General features: G+C 48.2%; 1 protein-coding gene across 1 annotated transcript; it reads left to right on the forward strand.

Annotated features, from left to right (window-relative positions):
- The first annotated feature begins 578 nt into the window (after positions 1-578).
- On the forward strand, positions 579-2,721 carry CDRT4 (CMT1A duplicated region transcript 4). Its single transcript, XM_014789819.2, has 2 exons — positions 579-649; positions 2,264-2,721. The coding sequence occupies exons 1-2, from the start codon at positions 610-612 to the stop codon at positions 2,719-2,721; spliced, it is 498 nt and encodes a 165-aa protein (XP_014645305.1). The 5' UTR covers positions 579-609.
- The last annotated feature ends 17,074 nt before the right edge of the window (positions 2,722-19,795 follow it).

Genomic DNA, 19,795 nt, shown 5'->3' on the forward strand with positions numbered 1-19,795 from the left:
TTTTAACGAGCCTTCCAGGTGGATGCACCCTCAAGTTCAGGAATCACTAGATCTCAGTTAGCATCTAATTGCTCACATGCTTGGCCACGTAGAGCATTGAGACCTTCCTGTTTCAGCCTGGGTTGGGGGCCCTGCGGTTGGCTCCTGGCAGCTGCCCATCTCTGCTACACCCTCCCCCCAGTGCCAGGCTGAGAAGCACAGCCCGGAGCGCAGGAACTCGGGACACTTACACTGGGACTCTGGTAGAGAAGATGGTGCAGTTTTGAAGTGGGGACATTTCTTTCATCACCTTTTTCCATGGTCCAACCTCCACACAGCCCCCAGGCCTGCCCAGCACTCAGTCCTTGAAAGCTCGGAGACCAGAGAGCAGAAGGCCTAGAAACTGACATGACTCTCGTGCCGGGCTCACCAGCCTCTCGCCGGTTCTCCAGGAGGCTCATCCTCTTCTCTGAGGGCGGGGTCATCTGAGCCTCTTGCAGAGACCTTCGCCCTGGGGATCCCAGGGTGGCTGCTAGTCCCTTTCTTCTCAGGTGCCTGTGCGGTGGCCCTGGCTAACGAGTGTACTTTCCCAAAGGTATCTGGACCTCCGTTGTGAAGAGCTCTCTAAAAATGGAGAGGATTGATGCAAGAATGATGAAGAAAGACAAAGGTAGGGCTTGGGACCTTCACAGTGGGAGCTCCTGCTGCGGGTCTGGCTAAATTTGGAGGATGTGGGGGCGGGGAGACAAAGAGGTGGGGCTCAGGGGCTGGCCACTCGTGTTACCCTCCTAGAGAGGGTGTGGCCGGTTGGGGAGATGGGAGAGGGCTGCTGCTCCTTTTGGTGCAGTTGGTTCTAGCCTTGCCTCTGCCAGACCCTAGCCAATGTCCTAACCTTCGAGATCTGTGAATTATGCATTTGCTCTGAGGAGACAGCAATGAACAGTCAAGTCTGTTCTTGGAAGCTTTGATGCACGTTTCCTAGTGAGAGATGATGTCACACATCCTGCTTTCCTCAGGCGGAATACTGCATGGCTCTTACAGAGAAGTGGAACCTTCTGCAACACACTCTATACTGACAGATGAGCTCCAGCCCTGTACATCCGTGAGGGCAGCCTGGGAATAACTGTATAACATGCATCTTCTCTTAATTATCCCCATTTATCATGTTTTTCATGGAATTCAGGTTGAAGATGGCAAGATGAACCTTTTGATTCCCTTGCTGCCCAAATTCCTACTAAAATGACTAAAGATATATAAAATTAGGGGACATATGCACCACGTGAGAAATAGGGGAAGGTGGTGCTGCAGGAGAGAAAATCTGAGGCCTTTCTGCTGGAAAGACTGAAGTTGCAAAGGGAAGAAGGAAGGACTGACCTGCCCATGATTTGGTGTCTACAAAGGAACAGGCTGCTTGGGAAATAGTGGGGAGAATTGCTAGTAAAGCTCCCCCGACCCCAAACACCCCAAACTTCTGGCCAGCAGCTCTAGTGAAAAGCTTACGGATTTCTGAGCCAGTTAGATTTGAGTTCAAACCCACCCTTTGCTAGTTGTGCAAGTTTCTCAGTCTCAGTCTCATCCTCTATTAAATGGGGGTGATTCTCCTTATAAGGTGTAACAAGGATTAATGAAATAATACAGGCAAGGAGACAAAGCCAAAATGTTCATAATTACGATTTACTGATTACTACATGCCAGATACTGGGCTAAAAGATTTATATATATTATTTCCTTTAATCCACAAGAAAGCTCTATGAAGCTGGTCTTATTCCAATCACCATTTTACACACGAGGCAACTGAAGTCAAGCAGGGCCACGAGCCTCGCTCACGGTCACAGCTATTAAGGGGGTGGAGAAGGAATTTGAACTCAAGGAGTCTACATGCAGAGCCCATGCTTTCAAGCCCTAAACTCTACTGTTCCAAGACCTTTAAGTACATTATTTAATCCTTACAATAGCTTTATGGTAACCATTTATATTGGTGAAAAAAACACAAGTTCAGAGGTTAAACAATTTGATGTTCTACAAAGATCTGAAACCAGCCTGCTTGCCTGCAGGCTCTCGCTCTCTACTGTCAGGCTGTTGTCTAATTGTTATACTCTATGGAATGTCGTTCTGCCTCCTGATTTTGGATTAGACTTTAATCCCACTGCATACAAGGGATGGAAGGGCTACTATGCATGATGGAGAGAAATTTAAAATGTAGTTCCAATACCCTCTAACTCTTTGAAGAATTGAATCAGTGTCTGTGAGCCTCTCAATTGCCTCTATTTCTCTTTGCTGGTAGGACTCACAGAAAACATTGGGCTTCCCCTGCATCTGCTTGAAAAACATAACCCTTGGTCAGCCTATGTCACATATACCTCCCCAATGGTGAAAAGGCTGATTGAGAAAGGCAAAGCTAGAGAGATGGAATGCACGCAACCTCCGGAGGAAAGCCGACGGACATGGAGGCAGAACAAGTCTTTCAGCGTCATCCAGCTGAAAAGGAAAAAGTCATCCAAGTCCTCTGGCGACACGGTGTTCAAGGACACGAGATCAGAGAACATGTTATCGGTGTGGGGCACTTACTCTGCATCGGCCATGGGGCCCACCGTTATCCCAAAACCCATCCACTTTCGTATGGATTCCAGAGAAAGTCCCACTGCAAACTATAACAAGATCGTCTTTGCTCGAAAACCTATGATGAGGATGCTTCCGTACAGCTCACTCCTGGCCAGCAAGGAGAAACGTCCGAATGTTTAGCCGGGAGTCCCTGCAGCCATCCCTCAAGATTGTACAGCAATTAATCTCCATTTGCCACAAATTTCACTGTCTGTTATATTCGAACTCGTCCCTGCTTGTGCAGAGGTTGGCTGAGATAAACCAGATCAGAAAGTGGGCCCTGGGTGGGTGGGTGCACTCCCTCCAGCATCGCAGTCAGATGGGGTTGGGAAGCCCCAGGCTCCAGTTCCGGCCATAGGTGCTTAGGAGCTAACTGGGTGAATTAGTCCCGGGCCAGGCGGGAGACAGAAATCACACCAGTTATTTTACCAGAGATAACTTAATACAAAGAATTATTAACCAGGTAACTGAAAAGGCAGCAAGAGAACACAAAAGTGTTAGTGGAGGAAGAAGCGGTTACCACCCCCAAGGCTGGGGGAACAAAGGGGAAGATATTGGATTTATTAAAAGTTAGATGCTTGGAGAAGGGGCATGTGGGCTGAATCTCAGACTTCTGAGCTGGGGGAGTGAGGATGCTCCTCAGCTGATGCTGGTATCTCTGAGCTGAGAGGAGAGTCCTTGTGGGGATGGTACCCCTGCCTCTGAGGAGAGGACTCTATTTGGCTGAAGTTGGTCTGTGAGTGTTGGGAAAACCGAAAACTGGACTCAAATGCTTCTGGAAGGAATTGGCTCTGCCTGAATGAAGAAGCAGGTTTGCTAGAGGAAACAGACAGGGACTGAAAGCCAATAGAAGGTAAACAGGAAGCAAACCAGGAGCAAGTTCCCTCTTCCTCCTGCAGTCTCGCAGGCTCCCTCTAGCGCCCTCTATGGGCAAAGCCCATCGGGGAGGAAAACAGGAAGGTGGTTTGCAGGGTCCCAACACCAGCATCTCAAAGCATAGTATATAAGGATGAACTTGAAGCCAAGACAAAATTAGCTTAATAACAAGCATGGTGGGATTCTGAGTGATCCCATCGTAATGCTCCACTTGGCACCTGAACCTGGTATGGAGATGTTTTTTCCTTGGAGAGTTTACAAAGTGGCGACGGGTGTCCAGGTGTCCCCTGCTGAGAAATGAAGATATTCCCCCTACACTTCTTTAAGGCTTGCCTTGTGGAGCAGAGTTGTGGGGGGGAGAAGTTCCTGGCTAGACTCCAGCTGTTACTTGTCAGACCACAGCTGGAATTAGTTCAGCCATGCTCTGAGCTGTTCCCAATTGGCCCCAAAGCAAGTGATGGTAAACTCAGTCTCGAGGCAGACAGGCTTTGTTTTCAGATGCAAGGGGGCTCTGATTACGATGGGCAGACCCAGCCAGTCTCATATTTGGGGTTTATCTATTGAGCATGGCTCCATTGGTGGCTTTTCTTTTCTTTGACCTCACCTGAGTTTCTCTGTTTATATTTGTGAAGCAGTTAATACGCATCCCGCTTCTCTCACAGAGATGTAGAGAACGCGATGTGCTAGTTGCTATAAATGCCATTTGAAGAAGTTGAATTTGCCCTACACATGCATTCTCTCCATCCAAGAGTCTTGCAGAAGCTTTTGTACTCACTCTGGCTGCTGTGAGTTGTATTGGGACAGCTGTACAAATTAGGAGCTCCAGACTCATTCCCGCGTTCCCAGCTCTTGGCCAGAAAGAATTCTTGCAAAAATATAGGTGGTTTCCAGTGAATCTGAATGACTGTATTTTGTGTCCATCGAACATTTATAGACATGGAAGCAGGTGAAAAGAATTTCCAAAAAGAATTTTTATCCTTTTATGGGAGTTTATAGCCAGAGTATATGTGGGAAGCTACGGGTTATGGAGCCTCATCGACTGTTGGAGTTTATAGGGATTCAGGAGTATTTTTTCCGATCCCTTTGAGGGCAGAGCAATTACAGATTTTTTTTTTTAATTTCTAGGTGTTTAATAGTTTTTATAAGTATATACTCTCTAAATTAAAACAACTATCTTATAGATAGCATTGTTTAGATTAATTTAATTCTCAGCTTATTATAATAACAGAAGCATGAGCCAAGGACATTAACACCTTATGTTGTGATGAAAATTGCTTGCATCTGTGACTGCAGTCCAGTCGTGTTGCCTCCTGAGGGAATTTTAAGAAAGAAAAAGTCTAATTCCCTTTGAAATGAGGGACTCTGTTCGAGCCCAAGCTGGGGTTCACAGGTCTGGCCACCGTGGGGAGTTGACCAGCCATGACTCTGCATGAGGACTGGGGAGGCTGCTGGAAAATAATTCTGCTGGGGAAGAAGCAGTTGCCCAAGACCAGCTGGACCCAGTAAGGAAGTCTTGGTCACTGGGGGAAGGAGGGTAATCCTGAGTAACCTGTGGGTGTCTGCAGCTTAGATTTGTCTCCTGGTCCAGACCTTCTCTGAGCAAGGGATCTTTTGCTAAAATCCTGGAAGGCCCTGTGGTACCAACAGAAAGTGGGGCGAGAGCTTCTTCTTGGCTTCACAACGCACCAGCATGCAAGGTGCCCGTGCCCTGGGTGTGGACAAGCAGCAGCCAGGTCTGGTAGGTCCCAGTGGACACGTGGTAGGACCAGCTTTGTTCATAAGAACCTGCGAGACATCCCTGGTGCTCCCAGAATAGGTGTGGAGCCCTTCCGCGGGCCTCAAGTTTCACACTGCCGTGGAGTGGAATGTGGACCATTCCTAATGTAACCTCATCTCCCTGTCCAAGCTGGAGGAGCCTGGGGTGTCTCAGGTTACTCTGAACATATTGAACTTCCATCTCTCAGAGGGAACTAGCTTCCTCCGATGTTCCACAGCCCACAACTTCTTTTTATTTATCTCCTCAGCATCTGGAATTTTCTGTTTGGCAGGAGAGTTGTTTCGATTAGTCTCCCTGCTATAGTAGGTTTATGAAACACCAGAATATGTATTTTGTTGGCCCTTCTGTGTTCTGTAACTAAGGCCCCGTTCTGACACGTATCGAGTAGCTGTTTTTGAATAAATTCTTTGGCTCCCCAGCACAATATGGTATTTACCCATTTGCAAATTCCACAGTTGGTGTTTAAACAGTTGATGTTTAACCTCAGCAGCATGACTGAGCCTGCTGGTCATTTTGACTCCAGTGGGGCCGTAAGCACATCAAACAGTTCCACATTCTGCAGCACGCCAGCCATGGCTGCGGAGCACGTCTTAAAGGAGATTAGGCTGCGTAACAGATAAGAGGCTGCAGGAAAGTCCTCAAGGAGATGACTGCGTGAACCTGCCAGTGCAGGTGTGTGCAAGCCAGATGTTTGGGGGTGGCCTAGGAGCCCTCCAACTGGAATGGAAGGCCAGCTGTGACCTAAACATCAAGGCCTTCGAGAACTGTGGACATTATTAACAGCACATGTGACTAGCACAGCATGATCAGCAAATCCTATTCTTTGATTTGTTGGCTCAAGAGCCTGATGTAGTAGACACCAATGCCTCCCAGTCCCCTTAGTCTTTTTTTTTTAGGACAGGGAGCACGAAATGGGTACCTGAGGTAGGAATTTTGACCCTTGGGCTTTGATGGGTGTCTGCAGAGGTAGCTGAGAAGTCACATGGAGCAGGGGATACAGCACAGGAATCCCAACCAGGGGCCAACGGGGTGTCTGTGGAGACAGAACACAGGAGCAGGAATCCCAGCCCCGCAGCCTTGTTCTCTGTGTCAATCGTAAAAGTGCATTGTGAGATGTGTGTGAGCAAATGTACTCATCTAGACAGTGTGGCTCTTCTCAGCCCTGGCTGAGCCATTCATTCCTAGAAGCTTTTTGGAATCCCCACCCTTCTGGAGTGACAGGGCACTTTATCATCACCAGATAAGAGAAGACGGAAGGAGAGCCGGGGGAGGAAAGTAGACAGAGACCAGAGACTTACTCTGATCCCCCGACTAAAGCTCAGGCCTGGGTTTACGTGTGTCAAGTAATCAGGAAATCCTCCCTCTTCCTCCTTCACTACCCTCCCCTCTCCTCCCATCTCTTACCAGGGGCCCAAAGACTCAGTCAGCTACTTAGGTATTTGGAAATCACATGACAATGTCCTAAACCTGTAGGGCATGGCTGGGTGGGCCTCTTCCTGGCACTGAGTGGGATTCCTCTAGGGCATTAGGGGTGGGGGGTCAGGCAGGGTCAGCCTGAGCAGGAACACCTCAATTTTAGGTGGAGCCCCCTCCCACCCTGTATACTGTGCCTCGATCCTTACTGTGATCCGATTTCCATGTGGGACAGGGCAGGATAAACAGTGTCATGAAGAGGACATTGGACTTGGTGTCGAGACCCTGTCTCTTCTCCCAGCCTCTACATGCCAGGGCAAATGAAAATTCCCACACCACCTGAGGCCTTTCTAGGACACTTATATTGCTAGGGCCCAGCAAGTCTCAGGGTATCAATTTACTTCCTCTCTAGATTCAATTGTTCAGCCACCTAGAACGTTCCATTACTTTTGGTAGACAAGGGCTGTGAGAAGCCACAACATTTCAGGCAAGTTAGAAACCCGCCTCTGTGGAATCGTTTCTGTGTGTCTGCCAGTTGGGAGGATCTTTGTGGAAAGTAAAATTAGTACCAGAGAAAGTTGCAGCTGGAAGGAAGCTCGCCCTAAGTGTGCCAGGCCCTCCGCTCACACCTTCGTGTGTTAGAGTTTGTCCACGTCTCTTTTACTGCCCATAGGCCTCTCTCCTTGCTTACCTGGCTGACTAGCTAATGCTGAAGCAAATGAGCCCCCTTGGGATTGCAACCCAGGCTCTCAGCTCCAAGTCCAGGCTGCTTCCCCTATGCCCAGGTCCCCTCCTCCTCCTCCTCGGTTTCACCAATGGCAGTCCTGCTGGTGTATCCTCAAGTAGGGCAGATGTGTCTGGCCAGTGGCTGCTGGCCCACAGCTTCCACCATGGCACCTTCTGTTGTGAAGTGGCTTTATTAGAAGCCCCTCCTCATGTGGCACACTTACCCGGAGCCAATTCCCTGTGTGCCGCCGGACCCGCAGAGTTAGGATGGAGAGTCTGAAAGTCCATGAGATGTGGACAAGGTCAACTGTGTTCACCATCATATTCCCAGAGCCCGGTCCACAGCCTGGCACATGGTGTGTGCTCAGCTGTTTACTGAGCGAGTGATTTACAGCAGGAAGTCCTAACACCTGAAGCAAAACGCACTGGGAAGAGGTGGTTTCTTTCATAATGTCCAGAGGCTGAAAAACCGGGTTTTGTAGAAAGTGTGAGGCATCGAGTAGGCAGTGTGCCGTAAAGTTCCACACTAGTCCTGATCATACGATTCGAATTAAGGATTCAGTTGGTACCCTTGATGTGCCCTTCCTTCTAGGATATTGGCGGATAGAAGGAAGAGGAAGCACAGTCTCTTAAAACTTAACATCAAGTCCTTCTGATCTTTTAAACGACCTCTCCATGCCTATCTGATGGAATTCTGGTAGACCATGATTTTCTCTAACCTTTCTGAGAAGAGACATCATTTCACAGACCTAACTTGTTCTCTCATCCGCTGTGTGCAGTCATGCCAAGGGGCACCTGGGAAATGTGCACCGAGTGCTGGCTTGTGTCAGGGCCCTGCGGTGAACGTGGCACACACGCTCAGGCTCACAGCTGGCAGCAGAGACACCTGACAGCCACGTTCGCCCGCTGCAGCTGTGATGCACGTCACAGAGCACACGGTTCTGTGAGAACGGATTGGCTTTAGGCTCCTGACGTGTTCTCTCCAGTCTCATGGAAAAGGGATTATGGAAGGAGGCAGGATTAGCGTCAGGACAGCTGCTCATAAAAGGGAGTGAGGTCATGGCGAAGTTTTGGCCAAGTCGAGTTTTAGTGGCCTGGTGAGTTTTTCAAACTCTGCAAAGCTGCCTTCAGTTTCTGTCTGGCCCCCACTTCCTTGTTTGTGTCTGTAGCGTGGAGTGTCGCCTCGCTCAGGCGCTGTGGGTTAGGGCCTCTCCCGCTCAGCCCCTTGTGGCTACACAGAGGCAGTGCCCACATTTGCACACTGCTTGTTCCTGGACACTCACTTCCTGCCTTCCTTTCTGTCCTGGAGGACTGGGCTGGGCAGCTTCAAGGAGACCTCAAGGCCCCTTTACTGTCCCCACCAGACCTCGGGCAAGGGCCAGGTCCAAGCCTTCAGCATTGGCCCCTGGCTCACTGAGCCCACCTCAACTTGCCCAGGTCTCCAGAGTAAGAGGGTCAGTTCTGGCTTTCCATTTCTTCTCTACGACAGACAGCCCCTGCGTCCTATCAGCTTTTCCAGGTTTTTGTAGGCCCCTCTGTAGACATGGGGCAAGGGGTGCATTTCAACCCAGGGAGAAAGCACTGCGCTGTGTTGACACCCCTGCTTGACATGGCTCTTGCCCTATCTCCTTCCTCCCTCCGGTTATATCCATAGAGCTCCTCCCTCTCTCCATCCCTTCCTTCCCTCTCTTTCTCTCCTTCCCTGCCTTTTCACCTTCATTGGTATTTATTTTTTTCTTATTGTAAAGTTAAATGATGCCCGTTTTAAGTGACTCAGGCTCCCAGATGTCACAAACTTTAGGAGAAGTATGTCTCTTCAATGCTCAGATACCAGCAGTCTGAGCCTCCATCCTAAGGACAACGGGAAGATCCCAGGTACACCAGTCTCTGGGAAGCTCTGGGGAATGCTTGCATATTCCACAAAGCCATCCTTGTGGCTACGTGTCATGCTGGCCATCCATCTCACTCCAGAAGCACTTGTTTCAAGGTCCCAGGTCATTGCTGTTTGCATTCTCCCCAACCTAGCCATTGGGTTCCCCTGAAGCTTCCTGAAGCACAGCTCTGCCCAGGTTGTAACAGTCAACAAGTCTGCCCTGAGGCTTGAGGATCGCAGAAACATGACAGAGTAAATTACAATTGCTACCAGACGCATCCACTTTTGGAGGCCCACATTCTTTAAACTGATTTTTCTTCCCTGGTGAAGGCCAGCTCCACCTCCAACATAGACCTCACTGCATCTCCATTAACTCAGAATCCAGGCCCGATTCCCCCTTCATGCTGGAGATATTGGAGCCACCTCCACCTTACTTTCCCCTGTCAACAGCCACCCTCTTTTCTTAATCACAGACAAAATTGCCACAGGGAATACCAACTGCCTCATCTGTAAGATGAGGTTTAGTTCTCCTGGCCTGGAAAAGACAATCACGATATCCAACAGAACACAGTGCATTTGGGGCTTCAGAACAGTTCAGTAGCGCAGAGGGCTCTTGTCTAGTCCTCTTTAGGATCCTGCTGCCAGAATGTGGGGAAGTTATACCAACTGATGTCCAAGAGAGTGTAGCTCTTGGACAGAATACACACAATAGCAGTAGCATCACCACCACCAGCAGCACCACCATGATCACCAGCACACCATCTCCTTCTGCAGTTCCATCAGCACCACCATCACCACCACCACCATCAGCACCACCACGATCACCACCACCACGATCACCACCACCACCACCACCACCATCTCCATCTGCAGTTCCATCACTACCACCATCACCACCACCATCAGCACCACCACCACCTCCATCTCCAACTGGAACTTCATCACTACCACCATTACCACATCACCCCTGAACAAATTTATGAAAGTGCAGCCCTTATTTACTTATTGAAAAATTATCCTCCAAACCAGCAAAGGCAGAGTCTCAATAAAAGACCTATTTTATAAGTCAGACAGAGAAAGACAAATACTGTAGGATTTCACTTACATGTGGAATCTAAAAAAGCTGAACTCAGAGAAATAGTAGAGTGGTTGCCAGGGACTGGGAGTGGGGGAAATGGGGAGATGTTGGTCAGAGGGTATAAACTTCCAGTTATAAGATTAACAAGTTGTGGGGAGCTAATGTACAGCATGGTGATTACAGCTAGTAAGACTGTATTATATACTTGAAAGTTGCTGAGAGGAGATCTTGAATATTGTAACCACAAAAAAAGTGGTAATTATGTGTCTGGTTGGAGGTGTTAACTAATGCTATGGTGGTAATCATTTTGCATTATATAAATGTATCAAATCAACACATTGTATCTTAAACTTATACCATGTTATATATCAATTATATCTCAATAAAGCTGGAAAAAAACCCTATTTTACATCAGCAAACAGAACATTCCACATCTCCATCAGAGGCATCTGCATTTGGGTTACTTCACTGACTCTGGACACCCCAAGAACAACTCTGACATCTGCATGAATAAACAAACTCTCCAAAGTGGTCCCTCTCGGAAGAAAAGGAGGAATCAACCAAGAGACTGGTGCTGACGACCTAGAATTCAGAAACCGTCAGGGTTCTTAACTTGAGGTCCGTGGACCCTCCAGGGGCCACAGATAGAATTTAGGAGTCTATGAACTTGGATGGTAAAAAAAAAATCACATCTTTATTTTTCACTAACCTCCCACTGAATTTTGGCATTTCCTTCAGTGAAGTGTCTGCAATAGAAATCACAGATATTTTCATAGCACGTGATAGTTGTGGGTATCTTGAAATATCATGTATGCTTATTGCTGCTTTGAAATTATGGTAGTCGTTAGACTTGCTGTTGTATCTTGTTATTTGATGCATTAATAAAACCCACAGTACGCTTAGCAAACATCTATTTTAAAAAATACTTTGATTATTTAATTTCAAAGTAATTGATTTCCTTTTTTGGTCCTACATATTTTATTTAAAATATGTAAAGAACCCCTGACATAGGTCAGTGTTTGTGGCATCAATGCCTTTCAGATCTTGCTTCTCCTGAGCATGTAAGGTAAACAGTGGAAGCCTCTCTCCTTGACATCTACCCCAGCAAGGCACCATTGGTTACGGTTTCGCCTATCTCCTTTCAGACTCTTTTTTCACTGCAAATACAGATATATCAAGTGTATGTGTATACATAACACACGCGTATCATAATACACAGTTATTTTCAATGGGATCACTATACGTATTCTGCAACCTGCTTTTTTCACTTGACATCTCTCCCCGTTGATGTACATAAGTTGCCTCCATTCTTTCGGATTGCTGTGAGATGCTAGAGTTCATTTATCCATTCCTCACCTGAGGGATATTCAGGTTGGTTCCAATTTTTACCTGTTACAACTATTGCTGCAATGGATCGTGGTGTCTTTCCTGAGGGGTTCCCTCCCCTCATCTTCTTAGGCCCACTTCCTTGAGTGTCTTAGCCACTCTCTAGGGCATGTTCCTGAGGAAATTGAGATGAGTGGGCTATGATGTATGGGTGTCTCATATTTGACCTTCTTTTCCTCCAGGCTCTTGAGAAAACTATGTGCCTGTTGGTGGGAGAGTTCTGGCCTCCACAGTGCTCAAACAGGATGATCAGAGATCCTGTTGCTCAAGTGACCTCAAAACAGGATAATCATGGAGCAAAGCAGGGGCAGTGACTACCTCATCCTTCTTTTTACGCTCTCCGGGTCCCTGCACACATTGCAGGGTTCCTTGTACAGTTGCACATGCTGAGAACTGCACCACTTCAGAGTGATGGGAGTGGGGGATGCAATTTCACATAGACTATCATGGAAATGAAATTCCCTGGAGTAGTGTAAATGACAACGCTGGCCTTATAGGTAGAAATGGCTAAATAAATGTCTCCTTTTTTAAAAAAAAAATCATTGTTTTTACAAAGGTGGGATCTGACAAAATACATTTCTTTTGCTTTTCTCACTTAACGATACTTCATGGATATCCTTGAAGTCAACAGGGAGAGCTCTAACTCACTCTTTCAAATAGCTGGGTAACATTGCATAGCAATCAGTGCTTCCTGATTCGATTTGATTATTTGATTTCCTCAAAGTCTTGGAGCTCTAGCGTTCCCTTCTCCCTGACCTGCGCTCTGACATGGCTCCGTGTAGTAATGTCTCATATTTGTAAGGAATGTGTCAATTTTCAGTGTGCTCACTCACCTTACTCAATGCCCGATCCCTCTGAGATGGGGAAGACCCAGGCTGAGAGACTGTTCTAAGTTGCCCGTGACCCCCAGGCCCCAGCGTTTCTCACCAGACACTGCAGCTTCTCCACACGGGCATCCGTCACCCTGCCTGTCCCACGGTACCTGCTCCGGATCATCTTGAGTAGGCAGCTCACGGCTCCTCCAAGAAGGCGGGGTGCAGCCACCCACCTCAGGACACGTGTGCCAGTAAACAGCCACGGAATTCTGGCCCCATTAGAAGCAGAACTCACACTTACCAGTGCTGCCAGCTGCCCGGAAGACGCCACCCAGCCGGGGGCTCAGCTGGCATGCTGGGCTTGGGCTGAAGGTCCCTTTGGGGGAGGCATGGGGTAGGAGCTCTGCTGTGAGTCCGGGGCCTGGCTACGGGCCACGCCAGGTGGGGCTCTGGGACATCTCTTCACTGGCCTGCAGCTGGACAGAGACTTCCCTGCCACTTGGAATACAGGCCTCTCACAGCTTCAGTCACCTGCTGAAACACTGTCTTAATAAACACACAACTGTACAATGACTATCGGGCGCGTAGCACCACCTGGAGCTGTGCAGTTGCCGCACCTGTGTGACTGCACAGAGTAGCCCTGGAAGGAAGCGATGCTTGATTGACACTTGAAGGGTAAGTGGGATTTAGCCTGGCAAGCGTGTGCGTGTGTGTGTGTGTGTGTGTGTGTGTGTGTGGAGCAGATAGGGGGTATTTTACTTAAAAAAAACCACATTGCTGAAGGTGTTGAGGTGGAGTAATGTTTTTAAAAATATGTCCACAAATTCTTTGATACTCCTCCCTTCAAGACTCGATTTCCCTCCTCCTCGAGTGTGGGGCCAGACTTCGTGACCCACTTCTGATGAATAGAATATGGCAGAAGCGATAGCATGTCCCCTCGGTGCCCACTCTCTGTGCCTCAGAGCACGTTCTCTGGGGGACAAACTGCCATGTCCTGTGAACAGCCCTGTGGAGGGGCCCTCGCAGCCTCCTGCCAGCGGCCACACGAGTGAGCTTGAGAGCAGATTTTCCGGCCCCTCAGATGAAGGCAGCCCCGGCCAGCATCCTGAAATCTCTGGAGAGACCTTAAACCTGAACCCCCTAGCTAAGCTGCTCCCGAATTCCTCACTAGAAGCTCTATGAGAGAATAAGTGTCTGTTGCCTTAAGCAGCTAAGTTTTGGAATACTTTGTTACGCAGCAATAGATAACTAATCCAGGTGGGAAGGGGTCAGCTCATTCAGGACTTTAAAAGAAGGTCAGGGCGGCCTAGCAGAAGTGGTGCTTTTCAAACTTGAGTTCTTAAAAATTGCCTTGTTCTTGTGCTAAAAAGGCGGCTTCCTGGGAGCCATGTTCAGAGATCATGATTCAGTGGGTCTGGTGGAGCCCAGAGACCTGCAACTCAGATAATTCTGATGCAGGTCCCTGAGGAGCACACTTTGAGAAGCCCCGGTCTGGGAGGCTTGGTGGGCCGAGTGACCCAGGTTGAGGCTGGGGAGGTAGGTGGAGGGCAAATGTGGGTCACCTCAAAAAACAAAAACAAAAGACAAACCTTTTTCTTAAGAACAATGACGGCCACTGTAAGGATTTAAGCAGGGCAAGAGCTAAGTCTATAAACAGAGGCTAAAGCCTGTGGGGGTGTCCTCTCTCACCCACCCAGCTTATCAACAACCCGATGTGAACCTTAAATGTGGGGAGATGAGGGAGAGTAGGATTGAGGCCTGCCTCTGAGGCACTCACAAGTAATTTTAACAAGCATATATAGGAACTCGCACGCTCAAGTGAGAGCTGTCCCCTTCAAAGTCATCGACGTGAAAGGTTATGCCCTCATTCCAACAAAGCTGGGACTGCTCAGAGCCTTTTTGGACTCCATTTCAGTAATCATTTTCTGAGTCAGTTCATAGGCTATCCTCAAAAGCATTTGCTTTGGAACCATAGAATGATGGAGTGAGTGGAAGGGTTGTTCGATATCATTTTACAGAGCTCCTTTAATCTCACCAAATCATTTTGAAGATGAAGAAACAGAGGGTCAGAGAAGCCCAGTGATTTGGTTGAGCGTTTGAATTCAATATAATCCAAGTTTTCCAGGTCCACTGCTGATGTCTGTCATGGACCAGGGAATGGGGCCTGGTGGGCCGAGTGCTGAGCATCTCCTGGTAGACCGGATGGGGGCGAGTGGAATTCCTTCCGGAGGGCTCCTGAAAGAGGAGAGCATTTTAGAGCTGGGCTTGAAGAAGGAGAGTGGCATGAACGGGTGTGGAGGAGAGAGTGAGGTATCCTAGGCACATCCAAGATGTTGTGTATAATTCCTTTTCTTAAAAAAAAATTGGTGAACATAGATTTTTCCAAAGAGATTATTTTTGAACTTTTTTTTTCCCACCAGTGAACACTAGGAAGACGGTGTTTGCACCTGTGCCGTCGTTCCAGGGCGTTCTCGGTTTCTCATGGGCTCCAGGAGAGGCAGGAGAGACGTGGTTTTTGTGCAACTCCCTGAGCTCACCACTCAGCCCACCCTGTTCCTTCTATTTATTCCATCTTCATGTGAATTAAAGAGCAGTGTCCACTGTAGAAAGTAGGGTGAAAAGAACTTGAGGGGCAAACCATCATTTTTTTTTTGAGGAAGATTAGCCGTGAGCTAACATCTGTTGTCAATCCTCCTCTTTTTGCTGAGGAAGATTGGTCCTGGGCCAACATCTGTGCCCATCTTCCTCCACTTTATAATTTTATTTATTTATTTTTCCCCCAAAGTCCCAGTGGATAGTTGTACGTCATAGCTGTACGTCCTTCTAGTTGCTGTATGTGGGACGCAGCCTCAGCATGGCCGGAGAAGCGGGGCGTCTGTGTGCGCCCGGGATCCGAACCCGGGCCGCCAGCAGCGGAGCACGCACACTTAACCGCTAAGCCACAGGGCTGGCCTTCCTTTACTTTATATGTGGGACTTCACCACAGCATGTCTTGATAGGCGGTGTATAGGTCGGCGCCCGAACTCTTGAACCCCGGGCTGCTGAAACGGGTCATGTGAGCTTAACCACTATGCCACCGGGCCAGCCTCTAAACCATGGTATTTTTTAAAAGGCCAAAATGTGCTCTGTAGCAGACAGCCCATGTCCCCTCCCATCCCTGCACATGCTGATGGCATCCCACCCCAGGCTCCAGCAACTCTCCACCTGGGAGCTTTCTCCTGAACCCCAGGAGGGGCCAGGGACTTGAGGTTCCCGGAGCCCCCTCAGTAAGGGCGAACAGGAGATGGAGGGTAAATAGCCCAGCTTCCTGGCTCCTGAGCTGGTGGATAACTGAGGCAGGTTCCACGCTGTCTCCCTGAGGTCCCAGCAGGACAGAGCCTCGGTTGCACTGGCCTCTTTCCTTCTCTGTCTCACTTCTCCATGCATCTACCAGTGTCCACTGGGTTCACCTCCCAGATAGACTCCTTGTTCCCAAATCCTCATCTCAGAGTCTGCTCTGGGGGAACCCAACCTAAAACATCATCCGGGCAACTCCTAGGTTATCCAGCCATCCGGGAATAACGAGGTTCTTTTCTGGGGGGAGTTCTTTATTTTGCCTTTCACATGGGGCAAAAGGGCTCTTTAAAAAATTGAAGAAAGCAATTGTGCGTGGTGAAACAAAGACAGACAACAGCCCACGGAGTGTAGTGTAGAGTAATTCCCTCCCCCACCTCCCTGCCGCCCGCCATGCTTCCTCTCCCTGGGGGTGACCACCCTGAACCGGTTGGTGTGCATCCGTGTGGAACTTTTCTCTGTTCTGTTCTTAAAACTTGAAGTCAGATCATGTCGCATCTTGGTGAAAAGCTGGAGTCCCTCGAACAGCTGACAAGCTCCTCTACGTCCCCTCTCCTCCCACGCTCCCCTTCGCTCTCACCGCTCCAGACTCCCTGGCCTGCACGCTCTTCCTCCATCGTGCCACCAGGCTCGCTTCTCGGGCTTTTGCACCTGCTGTCCCTTCCCCATCTGTGTGCATAGCTCCCCACCTCATGTCCTCCCAGTCTCTCCTCAAATACCCCCTTCTCAGGGAAGAGAACCTATTGGAAGATGCAGCCCTTCTCCTGCGCTGCTCACGTGTCTCTTCTCCATTTTTCTCTGAGTCACTTTCCCGCATGCGGCCCACCAGACTCTGTTTATGGCCTATTCTTGTTCTCCCATTAGCTCACGAAGGCAGAGGCTGTGTCCGTTTTGTTCACCGCTGTGTCCCAGAGCTTAGAACAGTTCCTGGCATGCCACAGCTGCTCTGTAAGGCTTTGTTAATGAATGCACAAGTGTGTGCACATGTGCGAACACACACACACCATATGACACACATGTGGTCCTGCCCCTTGCTTTTTCCACTTAGCAATCTTGAAGGTTGTTTCTCTTAGAACATATAGAATCGCCACATCCTTTTAAACAACTGCAGAGTGTACCATCGTGTGACTGTTTACAATGGCTTGAGCTATAGAGCCAGTCTCCTCCTGGTGGGCATTTAGATGGTTTCCAGTCTTCAGATGTGGCAAACAGAGCTGCAGGGTGTCCGGTGTCTTTGCTCAGATGAGGGGGAACATCTGCAAGATGAGTTCCTGGAAGTGCAGCTGCTCGGTACACGCATTCTTACTTGCACAGATACCACCAGGCTGCCCTCGGAAATGCTCACACCTGTTTACGCACCGCCCCCCCAACCCCGCCACCCCCATAGCTGATGAGAGAGCCTGCTCCCCCACATCTCAGCACCGTGCATTATCACACTTTCATCTTTATCAACTTGATTGGTAATAAATTTTACAGGTTTTAATTTTCTTTTTTCTTTACATTTAATACACCATTTCTATTTCTCTCTCTCTCTGTGAACTACTTGTTTACATGTTTTACTCATTAAAAAAAATTAAGTTGTTGGCTTTTTACTTTTGGTTCACAAGTCCTGTTTTTATATTAAACCTTTTATTAGTCCTTTGTTCATAACCCGTCTTTCAAATATGTTACCTACCTTTTTGTTTGTATTTTGACTTCATTTTAGTATTTTTAGTATGGATGAAATTTTAAATATTTTTACAGTCAATCTCATCAATATTTTTATTTATGGCTTCTGAGTTTCATCTTAATTAGGAGGGCTTTCTCCTCTCCTAAGACTAATAAAAAACTAAGAATAAAAAAATTACCTCGTGTTCCTTTCTGGTGCTTTTGCAAAAGATTTTCTCTTTTTTAAATATATATTTTTTTACCTGTAATTTATTTTAGTATAAAGACATGAAGGAGGATTCAGTTTAACTTTTTCTCCTATGGTTAGCCAATTTTTAAAGCAATATTTATTGAATAAGCCACCTTTGTCTCAATGACTGGAAATCGGCCTTTCTTATACATTGAATTATTCTATGTTTTCCAGTCTCTTTTGGGACTCTCTATTTTGGCTCATTGATTTGTCTATTTCTGTGCCAGAATCAAATTGTTTTCAATAACGTAGCTTTAAAATCTCTTTTGCTAAAGGCCCCAGAGGGCCTTCCTGAAATTTTTTCTGATTGCCGCTGAGCCTTTTCAAGAATGAAAGTGGTTTTTAGGTAGGAAAATTGCCCTCTTTTCTCCTAGGTGACTGGAACGGTGCATGGAATGGAGGCTCCTTGATCCTGTTAACTGACAAGCCCCATTTTCCTGCTGAAAAGTCAAACTGCATATCATGGTGATAGTAAAGGAAAAGTTAATTGCACTCCTTCACTTTTCCCAAATCACAACCCTGCCTGCAACCTGACATATAGAAGTTGTGCTGTGGCTTGGGTTACCTCTAGCCGGTGTGACAGGAAGGGTCAAAACTTGAACTTACCAGTTAATGTAGCAGTCTCAAGGTATACTCTTTCCATTTAAAAGGATCATACTAAGTAGAAGGAAAAATGCAAGTCAGAAAAAAAAATCCCACCCTTGGAATATGACTGGTGCAAAGGATTCCATCAAATGTTTAAGGAAAACGGGAAGCATGAAGCGCGGGGCTAAGGCTGGGGGCTGACACAGGGCCAGAGCCACTACAGAAACGGCTTTCCTCCGGCCCTGCCTGACCCGCCCGAGGGCTGCCTGAAGTCCCTGGACACCGATTCAGTGGGAGCTTGGTATGAAGTTAATGTTTTGAGTGGGTGAGGCGTAGGAAGCAAAAGCAGATATTTAGACATTTTTTTCTTCTCTGCTTCTTTTTCATAGAATATTCCTGGCTTCCACAGGAACAGGTCCCCATTGTGCACCCCTGCCCTGGGCAGCTTGCCAAGGGTGCTGTCTGCGGCCTCATGAGAGACCATCTTGAGAGAGTGAGAGAAGCCCAGAGAACAGAACTCAGTTCCTCAGAGAAACAGCCGCAAAACAGCCCCAGACTCACCCAACCCAGCTCAACCCTGACCTGGGGTGAGTGGGCACAAGTCGTCGGCTGGATGCCTTCTGCCCCCCTTCCCCCAGCATCTGTTGCCACAGAACCACTCAAACCTCATGAAATAAAGGAAATAAAGGTGCCCAGAGCTTGACACTTATGAGCCAAGATGAGCCCATCTTGTCTTCACACCAATGCCAGTGAACACCATTTAGAGCTGGGCACCCTCTCATCCTTTCTCGAAAACCACGTTGATGTGTGTCTGAAATGGAGAAGGGCAGGTGAGAATGAGAACGTTCCGATTGGAATGAACGAACTATGAGTACTGGTTAGGTGTGAAGGCAGGCAACTTCTTTCAACTGCCTTCAGGCCAGCGCAACCTCAGAGTCCTGCCCAGCAGTTCAGCATCTAGCTCAATTGAGAGGTGTTTTGCAGGACCTGCTCCAGGAGTGGGACGAGACGGGCCAACACACCTGTAAGTGGCATGACCTGTGGGATGTCCTCATGGGTGCCGGTGCTGAAGCTTCCCCTGCCCCCAGCACTACCACCCTAGGGCTCTAGCTGACCATCTAGTTGGTTCTAGTTGGCCATCTGAGGTCGCTCCTGTCTTGTTCTCTCAGCCTTTTGTTGTTAGGGCTGTGGAGTGGATTCTGACTTCTAGTGACCCTGTGCATGGCAGAGTGGAACCCTGCCTGGTCTTTCTGTGCCGTCCTCTCACCTTCCGGTGCTGTATCAGACAATGCTCCGCTGCTATTCACAGGGTTTTCATGGCCAGATTCGGAAGTGGGTGGCCAAGTCCTTCTTCCCGGTCTTAGTCTGGAAGCTCCGCTGAAACCTGTCCACCATGGGTGACCCTGCTGGTGTTTGAAATCCCGGTGGCACAGCTTTCAGCATCACAGCAACACAC

Source organism: Ceratotherium simum, chromosome 16 (assembly GCF_057802395.1).
Source record: "Ceratotherium simum simum isolate JZ-2026a chromosome 16, ASM5780239v1, whole genome shotgun sequence".
NCBI classification, from domain to species: domain Eukaryota; kingdom Metazoa; phylum Chordata; class Mammalia; order Perissodactyla; family Rhinocerotidae; genus Ceratotherium; species Ceratotherium simum.